General features: G+C 35.6%; 2 protein-coding genes across 2 annotated transcripts; one reads left to right on the top strand and one right to left on the bottom strand.

Annotated features, from left to right (window-relative positions):
• Positions 1–81: 81 nt before the first annotated feature.
• LOC123528534 (succinate--CoA ligase [GDP-forming] subunit beta, mitochondrial-like) lies at positions 82–22,293 on the top strand. Its single transcript, XM_045308301.2, has 10 exons — positions 82–175; positions 3,275–3,419; positions 4,213–4,312; positions 5,281–5,524; positions 6,529–6,618; positions 13,269–13,365; positions 13,616–13,777; positions 14,321–14,463; positions 15,926–16,046; positions 16,603–22,293. The coding sequence occupies exons 1-10, from the start codon at positions 104–106 to the stop codon at positions 16,716–16,718; spliced, it is 1,290 nt and encodes a 429-aa protein (XP_045164236.2). The 5' UTR covers positions 82–103; the 3' UTR covers positions 16,719–22,293.
• Positions 22,294–22,701: 408 nt separating this feature from the next.
• LOC123530284 (homeobox protein orthopedia-like) lies at positions 22,702–26,623 on the bottom strand. The gene is made up of 4 exons (XM_053521998.1): positions 26,467–26,623; positions 24,592–24,952; positions 23,764–24,110; positions 22,702–23,451 (listed from the first exon to the last, which is right to left on the bottom strand). The coding sequence occupies exons 1-4, from the start codon at positions 26,476–26,478 to the stop codon at positions 22,987–22,989; spliced, it is 1,185 nt and encodes a 394-aa protein (XP_053377973.1). The 5' UTR covers positions 26,479–26,623; the 3' UTR covers positions 22,702–22,986.
• Positions 26,624–27,246: the final 623 nt, after the last annotated feature.

Here is a 27,246-nt window from a genome sequence, read left to right on the forward strand (position 1 = left end):
TGTTAAGTAGCCGCAGTTTATTACGTGTTTCAAATTAAAGATGAAAGGCCTATGTTTTGTAAGAAAATAGACCGCCTGCCACAATTTTGTCACGTGATGAAAGATGGCTGCGCCCTTGAGCTTACTCCGACATGGCCTGTCAAAAAAGTTTTTCAGATCAGCAACAAAAACACGGGTATGACAAGAATATACTATAGCTTTATTGTTTGTAAAACAAATAGTTGTTCTTGTTAAGGTTATTCAAAATCTATTGATTTATGTGATTTTGTATAGATTGTTGGGAAAATTGTCTTTATTGATCATGGTGACGAAACGCTTATTTGGTGTAATAGGAATTAAGTTGGATAGTGACTAGGACCAAAAATGATAATTTCCACTAGGAAACTTAGGGTCAGGACCCCCATAGGCGTAACCAGAATTTATAGGCCAATTTTTCAAAGGGAAGTGCGAGTATGATTCGTGTAATGACATGCAGGGGTAGGTGTGGAAGGTAGTTTGCCCCTCTTCAGGGCTCTTGCGGGTGGGGTGGGGGGTGGGGGGCTTCCCCGGAAAATTTCTTAAGGTTCTTGTAAAGTCTTGAAACCACCCCTCGGGTGAATTTTTGTTTTAGTTTTTTTACGCCACATAATATACCTTGGTTTAAAAAAAGGTTGTTTTTTTTTCTGTTTTTAGCAGCTGTAGCGTGACACTGTACTTTTACAATATATATACATATAATTGAACAAGTACTGCACTATTGGTGACAAATGCCCCTGAAACGTGCCAAAGAATGTTACAGTTGTCTGCGCAAAAAATCACATCATTTTTTGACCTTGAACTGAAAGACCCTGGTCATAAGCATATCACACCCCAGTATGGATAACATTTGTTTCAAATTATTTTTAAATCCCTTGATAAATGACAGAGTTATGGACTAGACAAGAAACACCTTTGGCTTCCAAGTGTGACCCTGACCTTGGAGCTGTGGGTCTTGGTGCTGTGCATGACACATCATGTGAACATAGAGAACATTTTTACCAGGTAATTTTAAAATCCCTTCATCAATGGCCGAGTTATGGACCAGACAAGAAACAGACCATGTTAACCGTTAAGTGTGACTTTGACCTTAGGGCTGGGGGTCTGGGTCTTGTGCATGACACATCGTCTCATTATAGTTAACATTTATGCCAAGTTTTTAGCTCACCTGTCACAAAGTGACAAGGTGAGCTTTTGTGATCGCACGGTGTCCGTCGTCCATGCGTCCGTAAAGTTTTGCTTGTGACCACTCTAGAGGTCACATTTTTCATGGGATCTTTATGAAAGTTGGTCAGAATGTTCATCTTGTTGATATCTAGGTCAAGTTTGAAACTGGGTCATGTGCCTTCAAAAACTAGGTCAGTAGGTCTAAAAATAGAAAAACCTTGTGACCTCTCTAGAGGCCATATATTTCACAAGATCTTCATGAAAATTGGTCAGAATGTTCACCTTGATGATATCTAGGTCAAGTTTGAAACTGGGTCATGTGCCATCAAAAACTAGGTCAGTAGGTCTAAAAATAGAAAAACCTTGTGACCTCTCTAGAGGCCATATATTTCACAAGATCTTCATGAAAATTGGTCAGAATGTTCACCTTGATGCTATCTAGGTCACTTTCGAAAGTGGGTCACATGCCTTCAAAAACTAGGCCAGTAGGTCAAATAATAGAAAAACCTTGTGACCTGCCCGACGTCGAGTAATAACACAAATTTTTACATCGATCGACCAATAACCAGTTAAAACGCCCGTTAAGTGTATTGCAAACTGTATCGTTTTATTTAAGAAATACTTTATAGCAAAAGAGTGCTTTAACACTATTTATGCATGATAGGTGGTTATACGTCGGGCATAATAATTCCACGAGGGCACAGCCCGAGCGAAATTATTTGAACGACGTATCACCACCCGAGTGTATAAATAGTGTTAAAACACGCTTGTGCTCTAAATTATTTCGATTCTAATATGCCCTTATTGCTTAATCTAAAACAGTAGATACAATATAGAAGCGCTCTTTCTTGGTCGCAACATGTTAATGTGACGTCATTTTAGCGTAGGAGTGTTTTAACAGAGGCAAGCATATTAGAATAATCAATATAGCGTCTTCTTAGTTGAAAATAACTGTGAACCAGTGCGGTGTAGAGGTAAACAAATATGCGGCAGACTTGTCCGATCATATTTTTTTTTACTACCGAAAAAGTAACCGATGCAAAGGACTTTCTTACCGATGATTTTGATCGGCAGTCAGTTAATTTTGACAATGCTGAATATGTCATGATGAATAGAATAGTGAATGTGAATCAGGGCTAGTGATGCCCATCTAACATGGCAGTTCTGGGGTAGTGGTGAAGCCTTCGCAAGCAATTTGCTGAGCGTTCACACTCTGTGTTAGAAACTGGTAGCGTGCATACTATTCTGAGCAAAACATAAAATATTGGGATAAATAGCTTGGTTGCAGTGCGTTAGTGAAGATACACATGCGTCAGGTATATTTTCTCCATGAGATTCAAACTGAGGTACCCATCAGTTATCTTTTGAGATATAGACGGTCATTAACAGACGTTTAACAAAGGTTACATTGTCAATAATATTAAATATGTGCAAATTGGCGAGCGTAGCCAGCCGAAAAAACAAAGAATGGACATTCAAGGGTATTTTGATGTAATGAAAAATGCAAGCTTTGCTGAAAAAGGGGAGGGGGGGGCACGATCGCACCTGTCGCACCCCCTGGTTATGCCCTTGACCCCCCAGCCTAAGCTCAGCAAATATTTTTTAGCGTTTTAACATGTATTGAGCGTAGGTGAACATCATAAAACGCATTTTGTAACAATTTCATCATGTTTTAAAAATGCATTTTTTACCATCAGTGGTCTTAAAATAAGAAGATGAAAAAAGTTTTATAATATAGTGCAGGTCCTTTAAGTTAAAAATGTTCCAGGCCAGTGATAAGCCTATTTATTTTCTCAACTTTTTTCAATGCTAGTGAAGTTGTGTATTTTATCCAGGGATAAGAAATTGGTCATCATTTTTGTGTCGGAGAAAGCCAGTTTACGGCCCAAAAGACGGAGTGCCTTTGATTGTTAATATTTCTGGATGGAACCAGCATTTATTAGAATGTGTGTGTTTTTTTTAAATAATGCATGAGTAAGACTGCACTTAACTTGAAAACTGGAGGATTTTATAGACAAAGTTAATTTCTTTACTTACATTTTATCATTCTACCACCAGATTTGTCAATAAAGATAATTTTCTCCTTCTGTAGGTATTATCAGCTTGTCTTCAGAAAAGATGGCTCCACTTACAGGAGTACCAGAGTAAGACATTGATGAAAGATCATGAGATTGAAGTGCAACATTTTGAAGTTGTTGATAATGCAGAGGATGCCAAGTCAGTGCCATCAAGGCTCAGTAAGTACAGTATTATTGTTGATAATTAGGAGGATGGGAAATCAGGCTAAAAGGCGTTAATTCATTTTGCTTCATAAATTATAAATGAATACTAATTGTAGTGTATAGGGGAAGTAAATACAAAGAATTGATTTAAATGTTATATGGTATATAGTATTACGCAAATAATGGTATATAGTATTACGCAAATAATGGTATATAGGGGAAGCAAATAAACAAATCAATAATGAATTTGTGCTTAGTTTTTGTTAATTTATTTTAGCATGATTGTAGAAAGTGTCATTTGAGAAAGTATGATTATAACCCCACAGGGGCTTGAACGTATGATCTCCAGATTGAGCGACTGACACTTTTACCATTAGTCTACAATTCCTCCTTTAAGTTTCAAAGAAAAGATCAATAAAAATTAAGAAACTGTACTATGAAAGCTGGATGAATGCTTAGGATCATGTTAGTTCAGGTTAAGCTGTGTTAAAAGTTGAACAAAATAAAATGTCAGATGTGGCCTAATGTTTTAATAAAAACAGATATAGATAAGTAGTCAACACTTGCGATGATAGACCACTGCAAGTAAACATGTATAGTCTTTGTCTGATAGGCAAGTGGACTGTTGAGAGTGATTTCTTGTTTATGTTTGATGGCATCATTTAATGTGTTTCATAAGATATTTGGGGCAAATAATTTGTAACAGCTTGATATCTGCATCATTATTCCAAATACCTGAACTTTCAATGTTGATAGTCCTGGACTCCTGATGTAGTTCTTTCTCATGAATTGCTCCTTTTCTTTGCAGATGCCTCCGAGTATGTGATAAAAGCCCAGATTTTAGCTGGAGGACGAGGGAAAGGTATTTTCTCAAATGGTTTCAAAGGAGGTGTTCAACTTACAAAAGAGTAAGTGTATGATAGTGCAAGGTTGGCAAGTTCTTAAATCATTTGTTCTTTATCTCGGTTAAGTTGGCAAGTTCTTAAATCATTTGTTCTTCATCTCAGTCAAGTTGGCAAGTTCTTAAATCATTTGTTAAGTCGCCATATGACCTAAATTGTGTCGATGCGACGTTAAACCCAACAAAATAAATAAATAAATAAATCATTTGTTCTTTATCTCAGTCAAGTTGGCAAGTTCTTAAATCATTTGTTCTTTATCTCAGTCAAGTTGGCAAGTTCTTACAACATTTATTCTTTAAAAGCTGGCAAGTTCTTAAATCATTTGTTCTTTAAAAGCTGGCAAGTTCTTAAATCATTTGTTCTTTATCTTAGTTAAGTTGGCAAGTTCTTAAATCTTGTGCATGCAACCTTTATATTGATGTCTCAATTTAATTTAATTTATGCTGGAATAATATTTTGTTGGAATATTTTAAGTGATGCACTTCTGCTATATTGGTAGATATCAAAGAAAAAGATGTAGGCACTTGCATACAGACATAGAGGCATATGTGTATAATTGCATTATTTTGTAAGCAAAATGAATGGTTGCATGAAGTAAGCAGTGTCATATGAAAACTGAAGAGCTGAAACTCTCCAATATAGCTTTTTAATAATTTTAGAATGCTTCTTTAGTTTCATAAAAGATATTGTTAGCTTTTATAGATAATAGAGATTGTAAGTATTTAAAGTTTAGCCTGCTGGCGGCAGATCATTCTGCCTTTGCAACCAGTGTAGGCTGATCTTGATCTGCACTGTTAGCTATTCAGTTAGTAGATTTTCATTGAATACCCCTTTGAATAATAAGTTGTACTGCCCAAATTGAATGATGGACCAGTCCTATCATAGAAATTTAGCAAGGAAAAGGTTTAAGAGAAACCATCATAAACTTCTGCTATAGTAAGCTTAGTTACATGTAGACTTTTCTTCTATTGCAGCCCAACCAAAGTTTCAGAGCTGGTCTCAAATATGGTTGGTCAAAAACTAGTCACAAAACAAACACATGATGATGGAGTTCTTGTGAAGAAAGTCATGGTCGCAGAAGCGCTTGACATTGCACGTGAAACTTACATTGCCATCCTTTTAGATAGACAGTTTAATGGACCAGTCATCGTTGGAAGTGCTCAGGGTGGAGTGGACATAGAGGAAGTTGCAGCAAAAACTCCAGAGGCCATATTTCATGTAAGAGTGTTAAACATTGAATAAAAGTTTATTCTCTCTCTGTGTATATGAATGAAATAACATTTATACTTATATTTGTTCATTTTAACAGTGTTCCCAGAAGCCCCCAAATGGGTGTTTTTCACCCCCAGAATGGTACTTTGCACCCCCCAGTTTTGGAGACAGCTGTTCTATATCTCTCAGTGAGGGGGTGCAAAAGTGCAAGAAAAACTCAGTTTTCACCTGCCCCCCACTTTAAATGCCAGTGGGAACACTGTTTTAAAGGTAATTTAATTGATAAAACATTAGATTATTGCATAAAATAATATATGAAGATAATATGTGAGACTTCAGTTAGTTAACTTGACGAAAGTTGTTTGTTCTTCAATCATTTGTTCTTTATTTCAGTTAAGTTAGCAAGTTCTTAAATTATAAAATTTTGTCCCTCATCTCAATTATGAGGGGAAGTTGTTTCTTCTTAAATAATTTGACCTTCGTTTCTGTTATATTGGGAAGTTAATAGTACTTGAATCATTTATCCTGCATCTGTGCTATTTTGGCAAGCTGTTACCACTTAAATTGTCTTTCATCTCAGTTATATTGGTAACTTGTTAGTACTTAAACTATTTGTCTAACTCTGTGATTCCAGCAGGTATGCAAATTTTGATTCCATACCTCATGTTTTTATTTCCATGTAAATGAGATGTAAAACCCAAATAAATAAATAAATAAATAAATATTGTCCTTCATCTCTGCTGGGTTGGCAAGAATGATTTGAACTTTATCTCAGACAAATTGGCAAATTTTTAAATCATTAAATTTTGTTCTTCATCTGTGATACATTGTGTTCAAGGAACCAGTGGACATAATGGAAGGTTTGTCTTTATGTATTTCAGGAACCAGTTGACATAATGGAAGGTTTGTCTTTATGTATTTCAGGAACCAGTTGACATAATGGAAGGTTTGTCTTTATGTATTTCAGGAACCAGTTGACATAATGGAAGGTTTGTCTTTATGTATTTCAGGAACCAGTTGACATAATGGAAGGTTTAAGTAAGGAAGCAGCAGACAGAGTAGCAGAGAAACTTGGCTTTACAGGCAAGCAACATGCTCTTGTGAGTCATTTCAGTCATGTCATCTTTCTTTGTGATTCATCTTCAGGGCTCAACATTAACGACAAGTAAAACCTAAGTCCAGACAAGTAGTGGATGAAAAGCAGTTGTCCGACAGGCCAAGTAATCTCTAAAAATAAAATGGTCATTATCAACATCCATTTACAATAAAATGAGCAAAATCAGCTTCATTAGAAGTAATTATCTGTAATACATTTTTTAAACAACCTGACCCCTCCTAGATACTGGTAACAGGCGTACAAATCCGTCTTTACAACATTAGTTGTAAAACATCACTGATTATCTCCCAATAGATGCTTACTGCAGTAACTAATTTTACCACATCAAATATTCACATTTACAATGTCCGGCTTATTTCGTTATGGGGGTCCAAACTCTAAAATGCGAAAATATAGGAAAATGAGGTGAGCACAAGCTTGTCTCTGGTTAGGACATAAAGTTCTTGAAAAATAAGTTAAAGCATGTTTATGTCATATTATTACAGTGACTTTTTAGCTCACCTGAGCCAAAAGTGCTCAAGGCGAACTGTTGTGATCGTACTGTGTCTGGCATCCTTCCTGCATTGTGAGTTTTTAGCTCGACTATTCGAAGAATAGTCTAGCTATTCTACTCACCCTGGCGTTGGCGTGGGCGTCGGCATCACACCTTGGTTAAGTTTTTGCATGCAAGTACATACAGCCATCAATTAAAGGAATATAGCTTTGAAACTTATTTTTTCTTTTTCTAGGTCAATTAACAACCTCTCTGGGTCAAGTCCCATAACTCTGACATGCATTTTGAGCAAATTATGCCCGCTTTTGGACTTAGAAAATTCTGGTTAAAGTTTTGCGTGCAAGTACATACAGCTATTTCTAAAAGGCATATAGCTTTTAAACTTATTTTTTCTTTTTCTAGGTCAATTAACACCCTCTCTGGGTCAAGTCCCATAACTCTGACATGTATTTTGAGCAAATTATGCCCCCTTTTGGACTTAGAAAATTTTGGTTAAAGTTTTACATGCAAGTTACTATCTCTAAAACTAATGCAGATATTAAATTGAAACTTCACATGTGTCTTCGGGGTTATAAAACTAGTTGATAGCAGCAAGTCCCATAACTCTGACCTTCATTTTGGCCAAATTATGCCCCCTTTTGGACTTAGAAAATTCTGGTTAAAGTTTTGCGTGCAAGTACATACAGCTATTACTAAAAGGCATATAGATTTAAAACTTATTTTTTTTCTTTTTCTAGATCAATTACAAACCTCACTGGGTGAAGTCCCATAACTCTGGCATGTATTTTGGGCAAATTATGCCCCCTTTTGGACTTAGAAGATTTTGGTTAAAGTTTTACATGCAAGTTTCTATCTCCAAAACTAATGCAGATAATGAATTGAAACTTCACATGTGCCTTCGGGGTTATAAAACTAGTTGATAGCAGCAAATCCCATAACTGATATGCATTTTGGTCAAATTATGTCCTCTTTTGAACTTAAAACTCTTTTGATATTTAACCTTTTTGGGTAATATTTTCCTGCTTCTGGGCCAATATTTCGAATAGTCAAGCTTGGCTGTCTTATGGACAGCTCTTGTTAAAATTGTACTTTTTACACTTTTAAGAGGTCAGAATGTTAGCCCAATCTTTATGAAACTTAATTTGTCAGAACGTAAAAAATATGTCACCATTTGCAACAGTTTGTACCTGATGGTAATGAAACCTGTTTGGAATGCTTATCTTGATGAAATCTAGGTAAAGTTTAAAACTGGATCATCAAGGGTCCTGATTGGTGAACACAGGTTGCCACAGTTTCTACCTGACTTATATAAAACATAGAAAGCATGTTTGTCTTAATGAAGTCTCTGCCAAGACAAGATTGAAAAGGGCTCATAAAATAAATGAGGTCAAAACAGAGGTCACTTTTTCTAAGTGATGGTGAAACCTTTTCAGAAGGTTAGTTTTTATTAAATACAGGCCAGGTTTGAAACTAGGTCATCTGGGGTAAAAAAATTAGGTCACTAGTCATCTCATAAAAAGAACTTGTTAGCTTTGTTAACAACTCAAAGAAAACCCTTGATAGCTTTGTTAACACTAGAAGTCACTTTTTCTACATGAACTATATGAAACCTGTTCAGAGGTGTTTGAAAAAAAGCCACCCAACCACATGTATTACTTTTTATAGGCAGCAAAACAGTGAAAGTGCTTTTTATGAAATGCTTTTCATTAAGGTGTTTGAATTTTTTCAAACGTTCCCATGTTTCACATATTTAAAAATATTACAGAGCAATAGATAAACTGTGTATTTGCATAAGTACACAATTAAATTTGCAAAATGCACAATTCAAATAATTAAAATGCATACCAAAACTTGTATTCAGCGCTTGGAGTAAGAAATCAGATAGACCACGGTCTGCAGCATATATTCCAGTTAGTTGCATCATGCTGTGTTTTTGCTTGTCCTGTAACTTAAGGTGAGAAATACACAGTTGATTAGAGGTTTATGACACTACCAAATTACTAACTATATTCAGCGATCTTATGAAATATTATAAGCCAAATAGTGGTAAGCACTAAAGTTGAGGGACAATTATTGTACTAAGTTACAATCTTTTTGTTTGACAGTTTTTTTTTTAGCTAACATTCTTCAATTGAATGTAAGGTTTGTTAAAAAAGTACGACACTAAAATAAAATTACAAATTTGACAGAGGGAATGATATAATATTTTCTGCATTTGACTTTGTATGCAAGGTTATGTGTCTACCATGCTTTTCGTCAAAGTATTCATCAAGCAAGATTTGCAGATTAAGAAATTGTTTTTAGCTCACCTGAGCACGAAGTGTTCAAGGTGAGGTATTGTGACCAATCACTGTCCGTCGTCAGTCGTGCATTGTCTGTCAACATTTGCCTTGTGAACACTAGAGGCCACAGTAACTGTTGTGACCCAATCTGTATGAAACTTGGTCAGAATGTTTGTCTTGGATGATCTCTAGGATAAGTTCGAAACTGGGTCATGTTGGGTCAAAAACTAGGCCACTAGTTCAAATCAAAGGAAAAGCTTGTGAACACTCTAGAGGCCACAGTTGTGACTCAGTCTTTATGAAACTTGGTCAGAATGTTTGTCTTGATGATTTCTAGGTTAATTTTGAAACTGGGTCATGTGGGATCAAAAACTAGGTCACTAGGCCAGATCAAACGAAAAGCTTGTGAACACTCTAGAGGCCGCAGTTGTAACTCAATCTTTATGAAACTTGGTCAGAATGTTTGACTTGATGATCTCTAGATTCTCTAGATCTGTCTCGAAACTGGGTCAGGTGGGTTTAGAAACTAGGTCACTAGGCCAGATCAAAGGAAAAGCTTGATAACACTCCAGAGGCCACGTTTATGATCCTATCTTCAAGAAACTTGGTCAAAATGATGATCTTGATTATCTTTACCTCAAGCTTGAATCTGGATCATCTGGGGTCAAAAACCTTGTGCATGCAATAGGGGCTGCATTTTTCATTTGATGTGCATGAAACTTCGACAGAATGTTTGTCTGCATGAAATCTCGGATAAGTTTTTATCTAGGTCATGTGGGGTCAAAAGCTAGGTCACCTGGTCAAATCAAAGAATAAACTTGATTTGTGGCACATTTTTAGCCCACCATCATCAGATGGTGGGCTATTCAAATCACTCTGCGTCCGTGGTCCGTCGTCCTTCCGTCCGTCCGTCCGTCAGTCATTCCGTCCGTCCTTCCGTTAACAATTTCTCGTTATCGCATCTCCTCAGAAACTACCAGGGGGATTTTGACCAAACTTTGTCAGAATGATGTATTGGTACCCTAGTTGTGTCCCCCTGAAAATCAGACTGGTTCAACAAATTTTGAATAAGTTATGGCCCTTTGCTTATTTCTATAATTTACATAGATTTATATAGGGAAAAGCTTTGAAAATCTTCTTGCCCCAAACCACAGAGCCTAGGGCTTTGATATTTGGTATGAAGCATCATCTAGTGGTCTTCTACCAAGATGATTCAAATTATTTCCCTGGGGTGTAATATGGCCCCGCCCCGGGGGTCCCATGGTTTATAAAGACTTATTTAGGGAAAAACTTTGAAAAACCTCTTGTCCAAAACCACAGGGCCTAGGGCTTTGATATTTTGTATGTGACATCATCTAGTGGTCTTCAACTAAGATTGTTCAAATTATCCCCCTAGGGTCAAATATGGCCCTGCCCCGGGGGTCACATGGTTTACATAGACTTATATAGGGAAAAACTTTGAAAATCTTCTTGTCCAAACCACAAAGCCTAGGGCTTTGATATTTGTAATGTAGCATCGTCTCTCTACCAAGTTTGTTAAAATTATCCCCCTAGGGTCAAATATGGCCCCGCCCTGGGGGTCACATGGTTCATATAGACTTATATAGGGAAAAGCTTATAAAAACTTCTTGTCAATAACCTACAACATTCAAATTTGGACCACATGTATGGTTTTGAGTGGCAAGATGAACCTTGACATGAGTTGACCTTGATTTTGACCTAGTGACCTACTTTCACATTTCTGTAGCTACAACCTTCAAATTTGGACCACATGCATAGTTTTGTGCACTGAAATAAACTTTGACCTTGACATTGACCTAGTGACCTACTTTCACATTTTTGAAGGTACAGGCTTCAAATTTGGACCACATGCATAGTTCTGTATTCTGAAATAAAATTTGATCTTGATTTTGACCTAGTGACCTACTTTCACATTTCTCAAGCTATAGCCTTCAAATTTGGACCACATGCATGGTTTTGTGTACCGAAACAAACTTTGACCTTTACATTGACCTAGTGACCTACTTTCAAATTTTTGAAGGTACAGGCTTCAGATTTGGACCACATGTATAGTTTTGTATTCCGAAATAAAATTTGACCTTGATTTTGACCTAGTGACCTACTTTCACATTTCTCAAGCTACAGCCTTCAAATTTGGACCACTTGCATAGTTTTGTGTACCAAAATGACCTTTGACCTTAAGATTGACCTAGTGACCGACTTTCAGATTTCTGTAGCTATAGGCTTCAAATTTAGACCACATGAATAGGATTGTGTACCGAAACAAACTTTGACCTTGATATTGACCTAGTGACCTACGTTCACATTTTTGAAGGAACAGGCTTCAAATTTGGACAACATGCTTAGATTTGTGTTGTGAAGTGAAATTTGACCTTGATTTTGACCTAGTGACCTTCTTTCTCATTTCTCAAGCTACAGCCTTCAAATTTGGACCACTTGCATAGTTTTATGTACCGAAATAAACTTTGACCTTAAGATTGACCTAGTGACCTACTTTCCAATTTCTCAAACTACAGTCTTCAAAATTGATGCACATGCATAGTTTTGTGTACAAATAACTTTGTCCTTGAAATTGATCTAGTGACCTACTTTCACATTTCTCAAGTTACAGCTTTCGAATTTAGACCACATGCACAGTGTTGTGTACGGAAATGAAATTTGACCTTGAGCTAGTCATTAAGTCTTGAAATTTGGAACACACAAAAATGACACATTGGTGGGCGCCAAGATCACTCTGTGATCTCTTGTTTATTCTATCTTCATAAAACTTGGTCAGAATGTTTGTCATCATGAATTCTTGGATGATTTCAAATCTGGGTTGTGGGGTCAAAAACCAGGTCACTAGGTCAAATCAAAGGAAAAGCTTGTTTATACTCTTTTTTGCTCCAATCTTCCCAAAACTTTGTCAGAATGTTTGTTTTCATGATATGGACAAGTTAGAATCTGGGTCATGTGGGGTAAAAGACTAGGTCACTAGGTCAAATCAAAGAAAATTCTTGTTTACACTCAAGAGGCCACTTAATGAAAATCGGTCAGAATATTTGTCTATTTATCACTAGGTAAAACATGTTTACAACTATTATGGTGTGTTATTCAGGTGAGCGACCTAGGGCCAACTTGGCCCGCTTGTTTAAATTCTAAATGAAATGAATGAATATGCAACTGAAGTTAAAATCATGGAATAACATGTTGTAAAATACCTAATTCAGTTTAGCCAATAAGCAGGTCAAACAAGAATGATGGGATAATACCCAGTTGACTCTGAAAGCTTATATGTTCTCTGCTATGAACATGTCAGAAAATACCATGAGGTATTAAATGTATAGCAAAAGTAAGCATTATGTTCTGTAAACAATCCACTGTTTAATTCACCAAATCTGTTGCAATGTTTTTCAGGAGTTAGTGCTGGATGTAAGCATCATTCTACAGGTTGCTCGGGGTGATAGTACAAACTTCCTGTGTTTTGATGAAATTGAACTATGTTAATTTTACTAGTATAACTATAAATCAAACATCAAACAATGGTTTGCTGATCATTGCTTTAAATCTTGCACATTAATACAAATCAACTCAGTTGCCCAGTGGATGGTTGTAGGTTCAGTCCCTGGCTGCATCATACCAAAGAAGTGAAAAGTGGTAAAGTAGCGCCCTTGCTTGCTTGGCACTCTGATTAAATGTGAAACAGCTTCTTTTCGCTCATACCTTTTGTTGATGATGAATACCAACAGAGATGAGATATAGGGAGTGAGTAATGTAAATTGCTGAACTTATTTCAAAGTTGACCGAAAATGAATTAGTATTAACTAAATACATTTTGATGTTTGTTGCTATTTCTAGGCATCAGATCAAGTGTCAAAGCTATACAAGATGTTTGTAGATGTTGATGCAACTCAGATTGAGATCAATCCATTTGTAGAGACCCCTGATGGAAGAGGTAAGTCTTAACTTGCAGTTTTTCAAATGTTTGAACCCTAAATTGTGTAAAGTGCAATTTCAGTCAGGTCCTGTCACAGTCGATGTCATATGCTGAGATCAAAGATTAGGTTTGTGTTAGTTCATGTCAGCTCCATATCTTTTAATTTCTGAATGGATTTTTAAACAACGACATAGATGTAAACCTTTATTAGATAGCATAAACAACAGAATAAGTCAGACCTTTACAATACATGTATTTAAATTTTCAGTTGTTTGTTTTGATGCCAAGATGAATTTTGATGATAACGCTGAATATAGACAGAAAGAAATCTTTGACATGGATGATTTATCAGAAATGGACCCACGAGAGGTGGAGGCAATAGAACATCACTTGAATTATATAGGACTTGAAGGAAATATAGGATGCTTGGGTAATAAATTATTTGAATTATATAGGACTTGAGGGAAATATTGGACCTTGGATAAGTCATCAATTGAAATATACAGGATTTGATGGAAATGAATGCTTGGGTAAGTCATTGATTTAAGTATAAAGGACTTGAGGAAAAACAAGATGCTTTGGTAAGTCGTCACCTGAAAAAGATGGGACATAAGGGAAAAATAGGCTTGGGTAAGTCATCACTTGAATTATATATAGAACTTGAAAAAACAAACTGTAAAATTATTATAAATATCATGTTGACGTACATCTTTTTAGTATCATAGGACTTAAGAGGAAATATAGGATGCTTGGGTGTTATAATTAACAGTAAACAGGGTTATTTTCATTTTTATTTTGTTGTTTGATAAATAACACTGAACTTATATACTTTGATGTATAAGTAATTTTAATTTTTTGCCACACTGTTAATGAAATCTTAAAAAAATAAAACCTGTGCATCTTATAATATTCATTCTACAGCAATCAAACAAAAAGAAAGGCTGTACTAAATAAAGTTGCAATTTCTTGACAGTAAATGGAGCTGGTTTAGCGATGGCTACGATGGACATTATCAAGTTGTTTGGTGGAGAACCTGCAAACTTCCTGGATGTTGGAGGTGGTGTTACAGAGGCACAAGTTTATAATGCATTCCATATATTGACTGCTGATGCTCATGTAAGTTACTGTATATATGAATCATTCCATTGAAAATAGTTTTATAAAGAGCTAAGTTTTTTACTGCACTCTAGATTTTTACTCTTTTTAAAGTGGTCTCCCTTGGGAATTTCAAGAAAACTATGAAAGAGAGATAATTGAAACTTACTGAAGCACTAAACGTCTGTTTTACTGTAAAAGCACATAATTTTGCTGGGTCAGAATTTTGCAAATTTGAAATTCTGAGTTTGTTCGCAAGGTTTAATATTCACAAATGTATAAATGGTATCCTACTTGAATTTGAATTATATTAACGGTGAATATTTACGCAAGGATTAATCTTCGTGAGATACAGGGTCTCACGAATAAATATAGCTAAATTAAACCCTTGGGGAAAATTTCTGCTTTTACAGTAAATCCTGTGGTCAGGGTTGGATGAGCACATGATGTTTGGTTGATTGTCATTGTGCAATCTTAATCATCCACACACTAAAACTTGACATCATAGTATTTGGACCACCAGTCCTCTAAGCTCTGCCTCAGTTGGGACAGTGCAGATCTATTGAAAGTGGGGGTTGTGAATTAGATCCCTGTGCAAGGCATGTTCTCCCATTGCAATCTGAAGGAAGACATTTTATCTGAATCTTTCATCTTCCTCCTCTGATTCATGTGAAGAAGTTGATGGTAAATTCCAGAAAACACCAGTTAGGTAACTGCCCACCATTACAAAAATCCTGTTACAAAAATGGCACTGAACATAGAAAAAACAAAGTTTGAAGTAGTCTGCTGTTCTTTTGTGCCTGAAGTTATTCAAACAACTTTTTCACAAATCAATGGGATAAGAACGATGTATTGCAGTCAGCATGAGACTCTAAAGTCCAGGTCAGATACGTTTGGATGTTTCACACCAAGATGATTCTGAAGGACCTAAACTGTCATCATATAGTATTGACGAACAAACTCATTTTTAGCTCTACTTTTCGAAAAAAAAGTAGAGCTATTGCACTCGCCCCAGCGTCGGCGTCGGCGATGGTTAAAGTTATTGATAAAGTGAAATATCTCTGTTACTATCAAATCTATTGACTTGAAACTTGATATAGTTATTTACTATCAAAGTGTACACCAGGAGAAACAATCCCCATAACTCTGTTTGAATTTTGACAGAGTTATGCCCCTTTTTAACTTAGAATCTTTGGTTAAAGTTTTTGATGAAGTCAAATATCTCTGTTACTATCAAAGCTTTAGACTTGAAACTTTGAGTAGTTATTTACTTTCAAAGTCTACACCAAGAGAAACAGTCCCCATAACTCTGATTGAATTTTGACAGAGTTATGCCCCTTTAAACTTAGAATTTTTTGGTTAAGGTTTTATAAAGTTTTTACTGGCAAATCTTTAATTCAGAGTCAAGCACTGAGAAAAGTCGAGCACGCTGTCATATTGACAGCTCTTGTTCTTACTAAATTAATTGATTGGTTACTTTCAGGTTAAAGCTATTTTGATTAATGTATTTGGTGGTATAGTGAACTGTGAGACAATGGCCAATGGTATAATCAAGGCGTACACGGAGGCTCATATGACAGTTCCTATGGTTGTCAGACTAGAAGGTGAGAAACATTTTGTATTTAACTAGGTATGGAAGTATGATAGAATTAGATTGCATTCTGAATTTACGTCAGCCAACGACTTTGCAGTAATCATCATCTCATAACAATGTGTTTTCTTGAAATTCAGTTTATTTTAAAATTCATCACTATTCACCTGGTCAGCAGGTCATTTGGGCTTCCTTCTGATATTCAGGTGTATAGTATGTGACTAATTCCAATATCAGTGTGGACTTTTCTAAATTTGGCATCTTGGTTTTGAAAAAGCTCAAAGGGGTACCTGGATATTTCTGTCCAATCCCCTCATCCATAAAAGCTCAAAATTTACTAGGCTATAGGTGTCAGCAAGAACTTGAAGCAAAAAAAAAAAAAAAGCAAGACTTGGAATAGTCAGTTGCTGAACCTTGACCCTATAAAATTTGCAAATGGGAATAGTATTTAATTGTAGCATTAGTTTTGTATAAATAGCACTTTCAGTGCCAGTTGTTAATGCATTTTACATGAAGGATTTTTTTGTCAATTTATTTTTATTATGTATTTCATTTCTGTGTTATTCTAGGTCAGAATGCAAAATCAGCATTACAAATATTGATGGACAGTGGTTTGAACATTACAACCGCTTCAGACATGGCCGACGCTGCACAGAAAGTTGTCTCCATGTTACCCAAATCTTGATAAATTGTCTTGATTATAGAAAATCTTGAAAATTAACATTTAGTGACGGCTAGAACACAATCAACAACCAATTTATAATTAAGAATTAATTTGCTTTGCCAGAATGTGATATTCAGAATTTAGGGATTAAATTTATATATGCTGTAGAAATTTATATTACTGTTATGTTTGGGGTTTTATCTGTATGAAATGGTATACTGTGACAGAATAGAAATTTAGATATTTGAGTGCCTTCACTGTACAATTTACAGAACAGGGCTATCTCATATGCATATAAAGCACCAAGTTTTGTTTATAGAAAGGTAATTGGACCACATACCTCAGGGAAAATACGTAATCATTTAGAGTGTGATTGTAACAGCTAGTGTAATGTTATTGTACCTAACATATATGTTACATTAAAGATCCATCTGTTTTATGCCCTCTGTATTGAAGTCCCTGGAGACATATACTGTTTGGACTGTGCATCCGTCACACTTTCTTGTGTATTGAACTCCTACAGTGTTATAGCTACATCAGAACAATGCATACTCAACAATAGTTTCCATCCAATTGAAATGAAACTTGATAAATGTCATCATCATGAAGTGGACATGCATATATTTTAGCGACTTCCATGTCGGAATACATTTTCGAGAGTAGTTGCCATTTTCGGCACTTTGAAATATTACAACTAATTCAGAACATCTTGTACACACAACTCCTGCAGTTAACATTATCATCATCTATTAAAAGGAGTTCCATGTCAGTTTTTATTTTTTAGCTCGACTATTCATAGAATAGTAGAGCTATTGGACTCGCCCATGCGTCGGCGTCCACGTCCGCATCGGCGTCCGCATCCGCGTCCCGATTTGGTTAAGTTTTTGTATGTAAGCTGGTATCTCAGCAACCACTTGTGGGAATGGATTGAAACTTCACACACTTATTCACTGTGATAAACTGACTTACATTGCACTGGTTCCATAACTCTATTTTGCTTTTTAGCTCACCTGTCACAAAGTGACAAGGTGAGCTTTTGTGATCGCGCAGTGTCCGTCGTCCGTCCGTGCGTCCGTAAACTTTTTGCTTGTGACCACTCTAGAGGTCACATTTTTCATGGGATCTTTATGAAAATTGGTCAGAATGTTCATCTTGATGATATCTAGGTCAAGTTCGAAACTGGGTCACGTGCGGTCAAAAACTAGGTCAGTAGGTCTAAAAATAGAAAAACCTTGTGACCACTCTAGAGGTCACATTTTTCATGTGATCTTCATGAAAATTGGTCAGAATGTTCATCTTGATGATATCTAGGTCAAGTTCGAAACTGGGTCACGTGAAGTCAAAAACTAGGTCAGTAGGTCTAAAAATAGAAAAACCTTGTGACCACTCTAGAGGTCACATTTTTCATGGGATCTTCATGAAAGTTGGTCAGAATGTTCATCTTGATGATATCTAGGTCAAGTTCGAAACTGGGTCACGTGCAGTCAAAAACTAGGTCAGTAGGTCTAAAAATAGAAAAACCTTGTGACCACTCTAGAGGTCACATTTTTCATGGGATCTTCATGAAAGTTGGTCAGAATGTTCATCTTGATGATATCTAGGTCAAGTTCGAAACTGGGTCACGTGCGTTCAAAAACTAGGTCAGTAGGTCTAAAAATAGAAAAACCTTGTGACCACTCTAGAGGTCACATTTTTCATGGGATCTTCATGAAAGTTGGTCAGATTGTTCATCTTGATGATATCTAGGTCAGGTTCGAAACTGGGTCGCGTGTGGTCAAAAACTAGGTCAGTAGGTCTAAAAATAGAAAAACCTTGTGACCACTCTAGAGGTCACATTTTTCATGGGATCTTAATGAAAGTTGGTCAGAATGTTCATCTTGATGATATCTAGGTCAAGTTCGAAACTGGGTTACGTGGAGTCAAAAACTAGGTCAGTAGGTCTAAAAATAGAAAAACCTTGTGACCACTCTAGAGGTCACATTTTTCATGGGATCTTTATGAAAGTTGGTCAGAATGTTCATCTTGATGATATCTAGGTCAAATTCGAAACTGGGTCACGTGCCTTCAGAAACTAGGTCAGTAGGTCTAAAAATACAAAAACCTTGTGACCACTCTAGAGGTCACATTTTTCATGGGATCTTCATGAAAGTTGGTCAGAATGTTCATCTTGATGATATCTAGGTCAAGTTCGAAACTGGGTCACGTGCGGTCAAAAACTAGGTCAGTAGGTCTAAAAATAGAAAAACCTTGTGACCACTCTAGAGGTCACATTTTTCATGGGATCTTCATGAAAAATGGTCAGAATGTTCATCTTGATGATATCTAGGTCAAGTTTGAAACTGGGTGACGTGCGGTCAAAAACTAGGTCAGTAGGTCTAAAAATAGAAAAACCTTGTGACCACTCTAGAGGTCACATTTTTCATGGGATCTTCATGAAAAATGGTCAGAATGTTCATCTTGAATATATCTAGGTCAAGTGCGAAACTGGGTTACGTGCCTTCAAAAACTAGGTCAGTAGGTCTAAAAATAGAAAAACCTTGTGACCACTCTAGAGGTCACATTTTTCTTGGGATCTTCATGAAAGTTGGTCAGAATGTTCATCTTGATGATTTCTAGGTCAAGTTCGAAACTGGGTCACATGCGGTCAAAAACTAGGTCAGTAGGTCTAAAAATAGAAAAACCTTGTGACCACTCTAGAGGTCACATTTTTCATGGGATCTTTATGAAAGTTGGTCAGAATGTTCATCTTGATGATATCTAGGTCAAGTTCGAAACTGGGTCACGTGCCTTCAAAAACTAGGTCAGTAGGTCTAAAAATAGAAAAACCTTGTGACCACTCTAGAGGTCACATTTTTCATGGGATCTTCATGAAAGTTGGTCAGAAACGATGTCATACTCAAAACTGGGTCATGTGGGAAGAGGTGAGCGATTCAGGACCATCATGGTCCTCTTGTTTACAAAATTATGCCCCTTTTTCGACTTAGAATTTTTTGGTTAAGGTTTTGTATGTAAGCTGGTATCTCAGTACTCACTAATTGGAATGGATTGAAACTTCACACACTTGTTCACTGTCATGATTTGACATACACAAAGCAGGTTCCATAACTCTGTTTTGCTTTTTTACAAAATTATGCCCCTTTTTGGACTTAAAATGTTTTGGTTAAGGTTTTGTATGTAAGCTGGTATCTCAGTATCCACTAACGGGAAAGGATTGAAACTTCACACACTTGTTCACTGTCATGATATGACATGCAGTGCAAAGGGTCAATAACTCATCTTTGCAATTTACAAAAGTATGCCCCTTTTTAAACTTTTTGGGTTAAATTCTTATATGTAAGCTGGTATCTCAGTACCCACTAATGGGAATGGATTGAAACTTCACACACTTGTCCACTGTCATGAGCTGATAAGCACTATGCAGGTTCCATAACCCTATTTTACTTTTTTACTAAATTATGCCCCTTTTTCGACTTTCTTATTCATTCAAGCGACAAGGCTGTTAAATAGTCGAGCGTTGCTGTCCTCCGACAGCTCTTGTTTATTATGCCAATTGTTTTACTTGATATTATTGCACAAGCATTTTTTGGGGGGCATTTGTCATAAATTGTTAACATCATTCTTTTTCTTTTTAACTCCGGTTTTGTTTATTCTATTCTTCAAATGAAATTGGTGTGCATTGTTATTTTGTTGTTTAAGATGAAAGTCCCGAAAACATATGGAATATTTATGTGAAATAAAACTTCTCAACACGACAAAGTGGTGTTTGTGGATGCTACAACATAATTACCTTTAGAGCTAACATTTTCTACTAAGTGTATGAAGGTTGTTATGAGTAAAGTAACATGTTAAGTGTCATGCCTGGACATGAAAATTCAAGGTCTAGTCTGTTGTTTATATTAGCTGACAGTCTTGTGTCTAACTTTTACTGACAGAATTAGTTCAGGGTTTTTTCTAGCTAATTTGGGAACATAGCCTATACCCCCCCCCAAAATTGGGAGTTTTGACGCGTAAATGTTCCAAATTGGGAAATATTTAGTCCCATAGGATATAGTAAGGATGTGTTTAAGCACTTTCTTATACACTTGTTTCACATTGTACACCTCTTTAACATACTTCCATTACATAATTGTCCATAATTTGTTCAATATTTGTGCAATTTTGATGATTTTTTTTCCAGAATTTAGTTTGGGAATTTTTGCACCCTTTTGGGAAAAATACATACTTTTGGCATTGGGAATATAGCCGAATAACGGCTATAGAAACGGCCGGAAAAAAACCCTGTAGTTTAACTTCTGTTTCAACTTTAGTTTTATAATTCATTAACATTCGTTTAAACTGTGAATCAATCAGGTTTCACTATAGATGTAAATATATTTAATTTCATATTTTTGCATATAATTCATGTGAGTAGATAATGTATAGGTATGTATTAAATGGAAAATAATGTTTGTCATTCGTTCTGAGGGTGTCACATGTTCTTTGGAGTTAAAATCATTCTTTACTTTAAGCAATGTATGAGCAGCTTTAATCAAGCAATAAAAAAGTGATGAATATACCTGAATAACTTGATTTATGGTCCTCTTAATCTTGAACTATTTACATATGGAAAGTCGGTGGTTCTACCCTGGTGTCTGCTCATGGAAACAATGCCTGAAGAGGCACCTTGGGTCAGCATGTAAAGCTGGGAAAGTGGCCATGACCTAAATTATGTAATTCTAAAAATGCAACAAACTGAATTATTTCGAGATGAGTAGTTGAAAAGGGCTTTTAATATTTATTGTTATCATTATAAATACACATTAAATGTATTGAAAAGGTGTTCAGCCATTGTTGTTCAGGATCTCGAGTCATATATATAGCTGTTGGAATTTAAGGATAACATATAATATGAAACTTATAACAGTAGTATGTATATGTTAATACAGTTGCATTTTTGTCTTCATCTTAAAGATGAAACTTTCATAAGAATTTTCCTCTTTAATTACCTCCCTTTCCCAAATTTTGTGTGTAGGGCTTATCAGTGATTAGCTTTCAAAAGTCAGGTTTTCGTAAAGCCTCAGTGCTTAATTATTTGCTGTCTAACTGAACTAGAATTCATTGGCAGAAATAAGCAGAAGACATTATATGATGTTTACAAGCATTCACAGAAATTTTTAGAAAGGCTTGCTCCATGAGTAGGTATGTGTTTTAAGAATCAAGTGTAAGTTGCAAATTGTGCCAATTTTAATTTCTAGTTTCTGAACTACAGAAACGCTTTTATATGCATATTCTGAGAAACATAGGCAAATTTAGCCATTAAGAACAGCATTTGGGAGTAATGAAAACGGTTGTTGTTCAAGTTACGGTCTATAGGAACTGGAAAGGATGCAATGTTTATAATTAGATGAAGTCATCCAGATTGTTTCTGCTGATGACAAGAGAAATATCAAAGTTACGATAACATTTGTAATTGCTAGGGTATTGCTTAGACTGAAGCAAATTATTTTGTGGGACTTCAAATAGCTGTAGAAGTTGAATATTAATTGTGATATATAATTATGTATATATTAATGATTATGAAATAACAAAAGATGATTAAATTTAAAAGTAACTGGAATTTTGTGTTTTTGTATTTTACTTATTCACCATGTAAACATTGCTGGAATTTGAAAAACGGCTTAAAATAGCCGAGAATACTTGAAAACAAACAGCCTGCTTTAAGATCTGACCAGGATTAGTGTGAAAATATGTATTTGAGCCACGTCATGAGAAAACCAACATAGTGTGTTTGCAACAAGCATGGATCCAGACCAACCTGTGCAGCCTGGTCAGGATCCCTGCTGTTCGCTAACGGTTTCTCGATAGGCTTTGAAAGCGAACAGCATGGATTCTGACCAGACATGCTGGTCGCAAACGCACAATGTTGGTTTTCTCATGGCGCGGATCATTTACTGGTTGAAAGTTTTCCTTGGTAGATATGGTACCATTTCTTTTTCAGTATGTATAAAATAAAATACTATTTGAATTTAACATGTACATTTATTAGCATTTTATTTTACATGAAAATATGTATAATGAAGACTTTGAAATGAAAAATAAATTATAAATTTACAAATGTACAGAAATACCAATGGTATTATTTCACTTCAGAGTCCAAATTAAACAATATGCAGTTGTGAAAGTTAATAATTATTACAGTTTTTAAAAGGCTTTCTTTCCAAAGCCTTCATTCATTTTCCAGTAGGTAACGAAATCCAATAACAACCTATTTACATAAAAATCGTAACAAATTGATAGTCACTTTTCACTGTTAACTCTGTCCATATGCTGATGTACCCAGGCTTGACTGATATAAAAACGATGGATACTGGAATGAATGTCTGTTTGTCTGTGACATTTGCTGAGGAGATGTCTTCAAACCGTATGCTGATGCAGACGACACAGTCGTTGGTACCATTGAAACGGCGGGAAAATGTTGGTTTTGTAAACTAGCTCCCTGATTGGTTGCTTGAAGTCTAGACTGAGCCTGATTGGCTGGAAACTGACCCGGAAGCTGTTGGTTGTTGTTTGGGCTCAATGATCCTTGCATCCATGGGTAATTGAAGTATCCCGGAATCGCCTGTGGCGGTGATGACGTCATCATATGCCCTGTTGGCATAAATCCGTAAGGAGCAACCGGTGATAGCATAGGTGACACCGGAAGGAACGGTTGTGGGTAGTTGTTCACGTCGTTGACACGCCTGCGCCATCTTGCTCTCTTGTTTTGGAACCAGATCTGTTAGAGAATAAAAGGAATCAACTATTATGCCATGGTTGTGATGTTTACAGATAGGGCAGATAAATGCTAAAAACGCCTGAAAAAGTTCGCTATTTCAAGATTGTATAAATATCGCAAGCAAAGTATTAAATGTTGATCACACTCAAATTACACACGAATAATAGGTTTAGATGCAACAGTTTGATAAAATGATGAAAAATGCACAATGTAGCAGGATTAAATACATTATCGTGGAAATGCTTGCAACTGGTACATTATTTCATTTTTGCATCATTTCATTTGTGAATAAAGCGAGACAAAAATAATTACCTTAATTTTGTTTTCAGGAACACCCAAGTCTTTTCCAATAGTCTCCATCATCTCTGAATCGGGGTATGGGTTTTCATGGAAAATTTTCAATAACTTCTGCACCTGCTCATTTGTGTAGTTGGTGCGCGCCTTTTTCTTTGGTTGTTCTTCGTTGTTTTCTGGGCTGGTAACAGGATCAGCGTTCGAGCCAGGCGAGGAGTTTGTTGAACCAGACGGAGAAGATCTAGACCCCACTGACTGCGGAGATGTAGAGCCCTGTGTGGAGATTGACATATCGGTGGTGTTTGGTAGGTCACTGGTCCTGAGCTGTTCATGGCTGTCATTTTCTACATCAACGGTACTGTCGTCTGCAAAAAAGGAAATATTTGTAAAAGCGCTTTTCTTAGCAAGATTTTTTGCAAGATGAAAAGTTTGCATAACTTCATAAAATTTCTGTAGTATAAAATAATTCCACAAATTTGGGACGGAAATAAAGGCAAAGATATAGAACTGATTCACCTGAAATTTTGTAGAAAATTTCTGTAGTAAATATTTCCACAAATTTAGTTGGACGAAGGATATACATGTACTAGATTTTTATTTACATTACAATATAGAAATAGATTTTTAACTGAAAAGACCATAACATGGTAAAGTAACTTAGATTTTCAAATCGATGAATTAGTGTAGTGGAAAATATAACGAATTTTTAACATCCTTTAATTCAATTGTCGTTAGATTATTATTACTTTAACAGTCAAGAGAATGGCTGGTTCGAACATTTCAAAAAGTTTTCTTTCAAAGCAAGCTAAATGCAGAGATGTCGGGGCTATTTAGGAAAATGCATACCTTCATGGCTAGACTTGCTATCATTCAGAATCTTTTGTCTAAATGACATGAAGTGTGAAGTGCTGTATGGAGAGTAGTGCGATGCACGGGTTGCAGTGCTCGGAAGTTGACTTCTCGGCTGCTGACCAGAGTCTCCAAGCATGCGCGTTATGTTGTGAGTTACACTTCCGGTTCCGGGAAGAACAGGCGAGATGCCAATTGGCTTCAGCGGCTGGTTCTCTTTATCAGGTGTATTTGTAACGCGATGTATTGGCATCGGCTGTACAACCGCAGACGTCTTCCGTGAGTAGATATCCTCCAGAGAAGAGAAGCCATATGAAGATGGACCAGTTTGCTGGCGATTTCCAACCGGTTGAAGTACCTGAAAAGAACAGAGTTTCGTTTGTACTAATGATATCCTTTAACCCTACACATTTTGTCCATGGAAAAAAAGTTTGCTCGAATGTTTCGAGTCCAGTACTGAGACTGTCAGACTGACATTTTGTACAGAGAAATGACACGTTTTCATGTCATCGACGCATTTAAAATTCATCAGTTTAAATTCTTAACAAAAATGTAACATAAATACAGCAACTTTATTATGAAACGTGGGTTGCCCGCCTTGTTATATATATAATAAAGAATACCCGCAAATCATGATTTCTATTTGTATGATGAAAAACTTGAGGTTGTTTCATCCAAGCATTTAGGCGTATATTTTTCAAAAACGGTACATGGCATAGAACTCAAAAATGTATTGCAAAGCATACTTCAAATGCTTTGTATCGTTTATTTTCTATTTTCAACCAATTTGAATACTAGTAATGTAATATTATTTGATACGGTAGTATATTCTGTGCTGATTTACTGCTCAGAAATTTGGGGCGGAAATAAAGGCAAAGATATAGAACTGATTCACATGAAATTTTGTAGAAAATTCTGTATTAAATAATTCCACAAATTTAGTTGGATTGTATGGCGAGCTTGGAAGATTTCCGATGAAAATAATGAGAAAAGTGAACATGATACGATATTGGATTAAAATTAAAAAACGATGAGATTTCAACAAATATATAAAATGTTAATAAACGAACGATATATTAATATAACATATAACGGTTCAATACTGGCTTATCAAATTAAATCCATTTTGGATAATTTAGGCATGTCTCACATTTGATGAAGTCAAGAAAAGTAAGATTTTTTTTCAAAGGTATTGGTATTAAGTCATCAAACAAAGACTTTTTGACCAATAAACTCAATGTACCGAGAAACGAAAGGATATGTAAACTTTATAATCTAACTTCGGAGTGATAGAAAATGAGTATCACTTTCTTCTCACATGTCCCTTATACTCAAATATTCGAAAAAAAAAGTAAAGAATATATTCACACGTGTAAAAAATGTGTATTAATGCTTATGTCTCGCGCATTATTACTACATATTTGTATATAAGATAATATTGTAGGCTAGAGGCGATGTTACATTGCTTAAATACTGAACAAAATTTGTAGCTGTATATAACAAACAGTATACAAAACAATTAAATATTTTTTCATAATATTCAAAACTAATTTGTACGTCCATCGAAAAATTGAACAACAGAACCATTTATGTATTAGACAATGAACTTTTTCATTAAAGAATTTACGTAACAGCGAGAAATTGTAAATGCATTTCTTTTTTTTATAATTTTAGGATTATCAGGGTAGCCACTATTAGCAGAAAAAAATATTACCGTTAGAGTATGACTGTAAAATATGTTTGAAATGAAATACACTTAAAATGATATCTCGGTTATAATACTTGCGAAACAAAACAAACATTATGTCAAATCGAGATAAATAAAGATACTTTATGTAATGTAAAATAGGTAAATTACAATTAAGTACTTACATTTTCATGCATGGTTCCAAGTTGTTTGTCCTGTTAGCTTACGTAGTTAATAGTTTCGTATTGTTGTATCCGAATGTAGGAGTAATTTGGTTTAGCTTGGAGTAAATTCAGCTTATATAACCCCGCACAATGTTTCTCCACACTGACACGACTCAAACTTTGAATTTGTTTGATGTAACCGTGCCAGCAGCAACGACAAACAACTTGCAAACATACATCTTGAATTCATGAATTTAGCTCACACGATCAACCAATCAAAGGATTAAATGCCCATTGACAAAAGATCAATTATTCACACATTAATCTGCAATCGTTCACTTGATCGATTCTGATCACTTTTCATAGAAAATTAATTACCCGTGGCAAACAAATCTAGGTAATGACTGACCATGCTCTACATCTCGTGCTGGTAGAGAAACAATCAAAATCACGTGACTAATTAACAACAGTGGCTGACACTTTGATTATGTTTGATCACATTAATCAAAACTGATGCACAGTCCATCAAAAATGAATTGATGAATTACTGTGTTCGACTTACAACTGCAATTTGACACGTATAAGTAATATTTTTGGATCTCAAACTTAAGATGAAAATTAAATAATAAGATTCGCAATCAGTAAGTCAATCTCTTTTTGATTGAAAACTTTTTTCTCCCGATTTGACACGACTCGGGTAAATTTCAGGACCGAAAAAAAAAAGAAAGAAAGAAAAAAAGAAACAGTCGACAAACTTGAAAGACTTGAAATATTCAACCTTTTTCTTTTTATTTGATTCAT

Source organism: Mercenaria mercenaria, chromosome 13 (genome assembly GCF_021730395.1).
Source record: "Mercenaria mercenaria strain notata chromosome 13, MADL_Memer_1, whole genome shotgun sequence".
Lineage (NCBI taxonomy): Eukaryota > Metazoa > Mollusca > Bivalvia > Venerida > Veneridae > Mercenaria > Mercenaria mercenaria.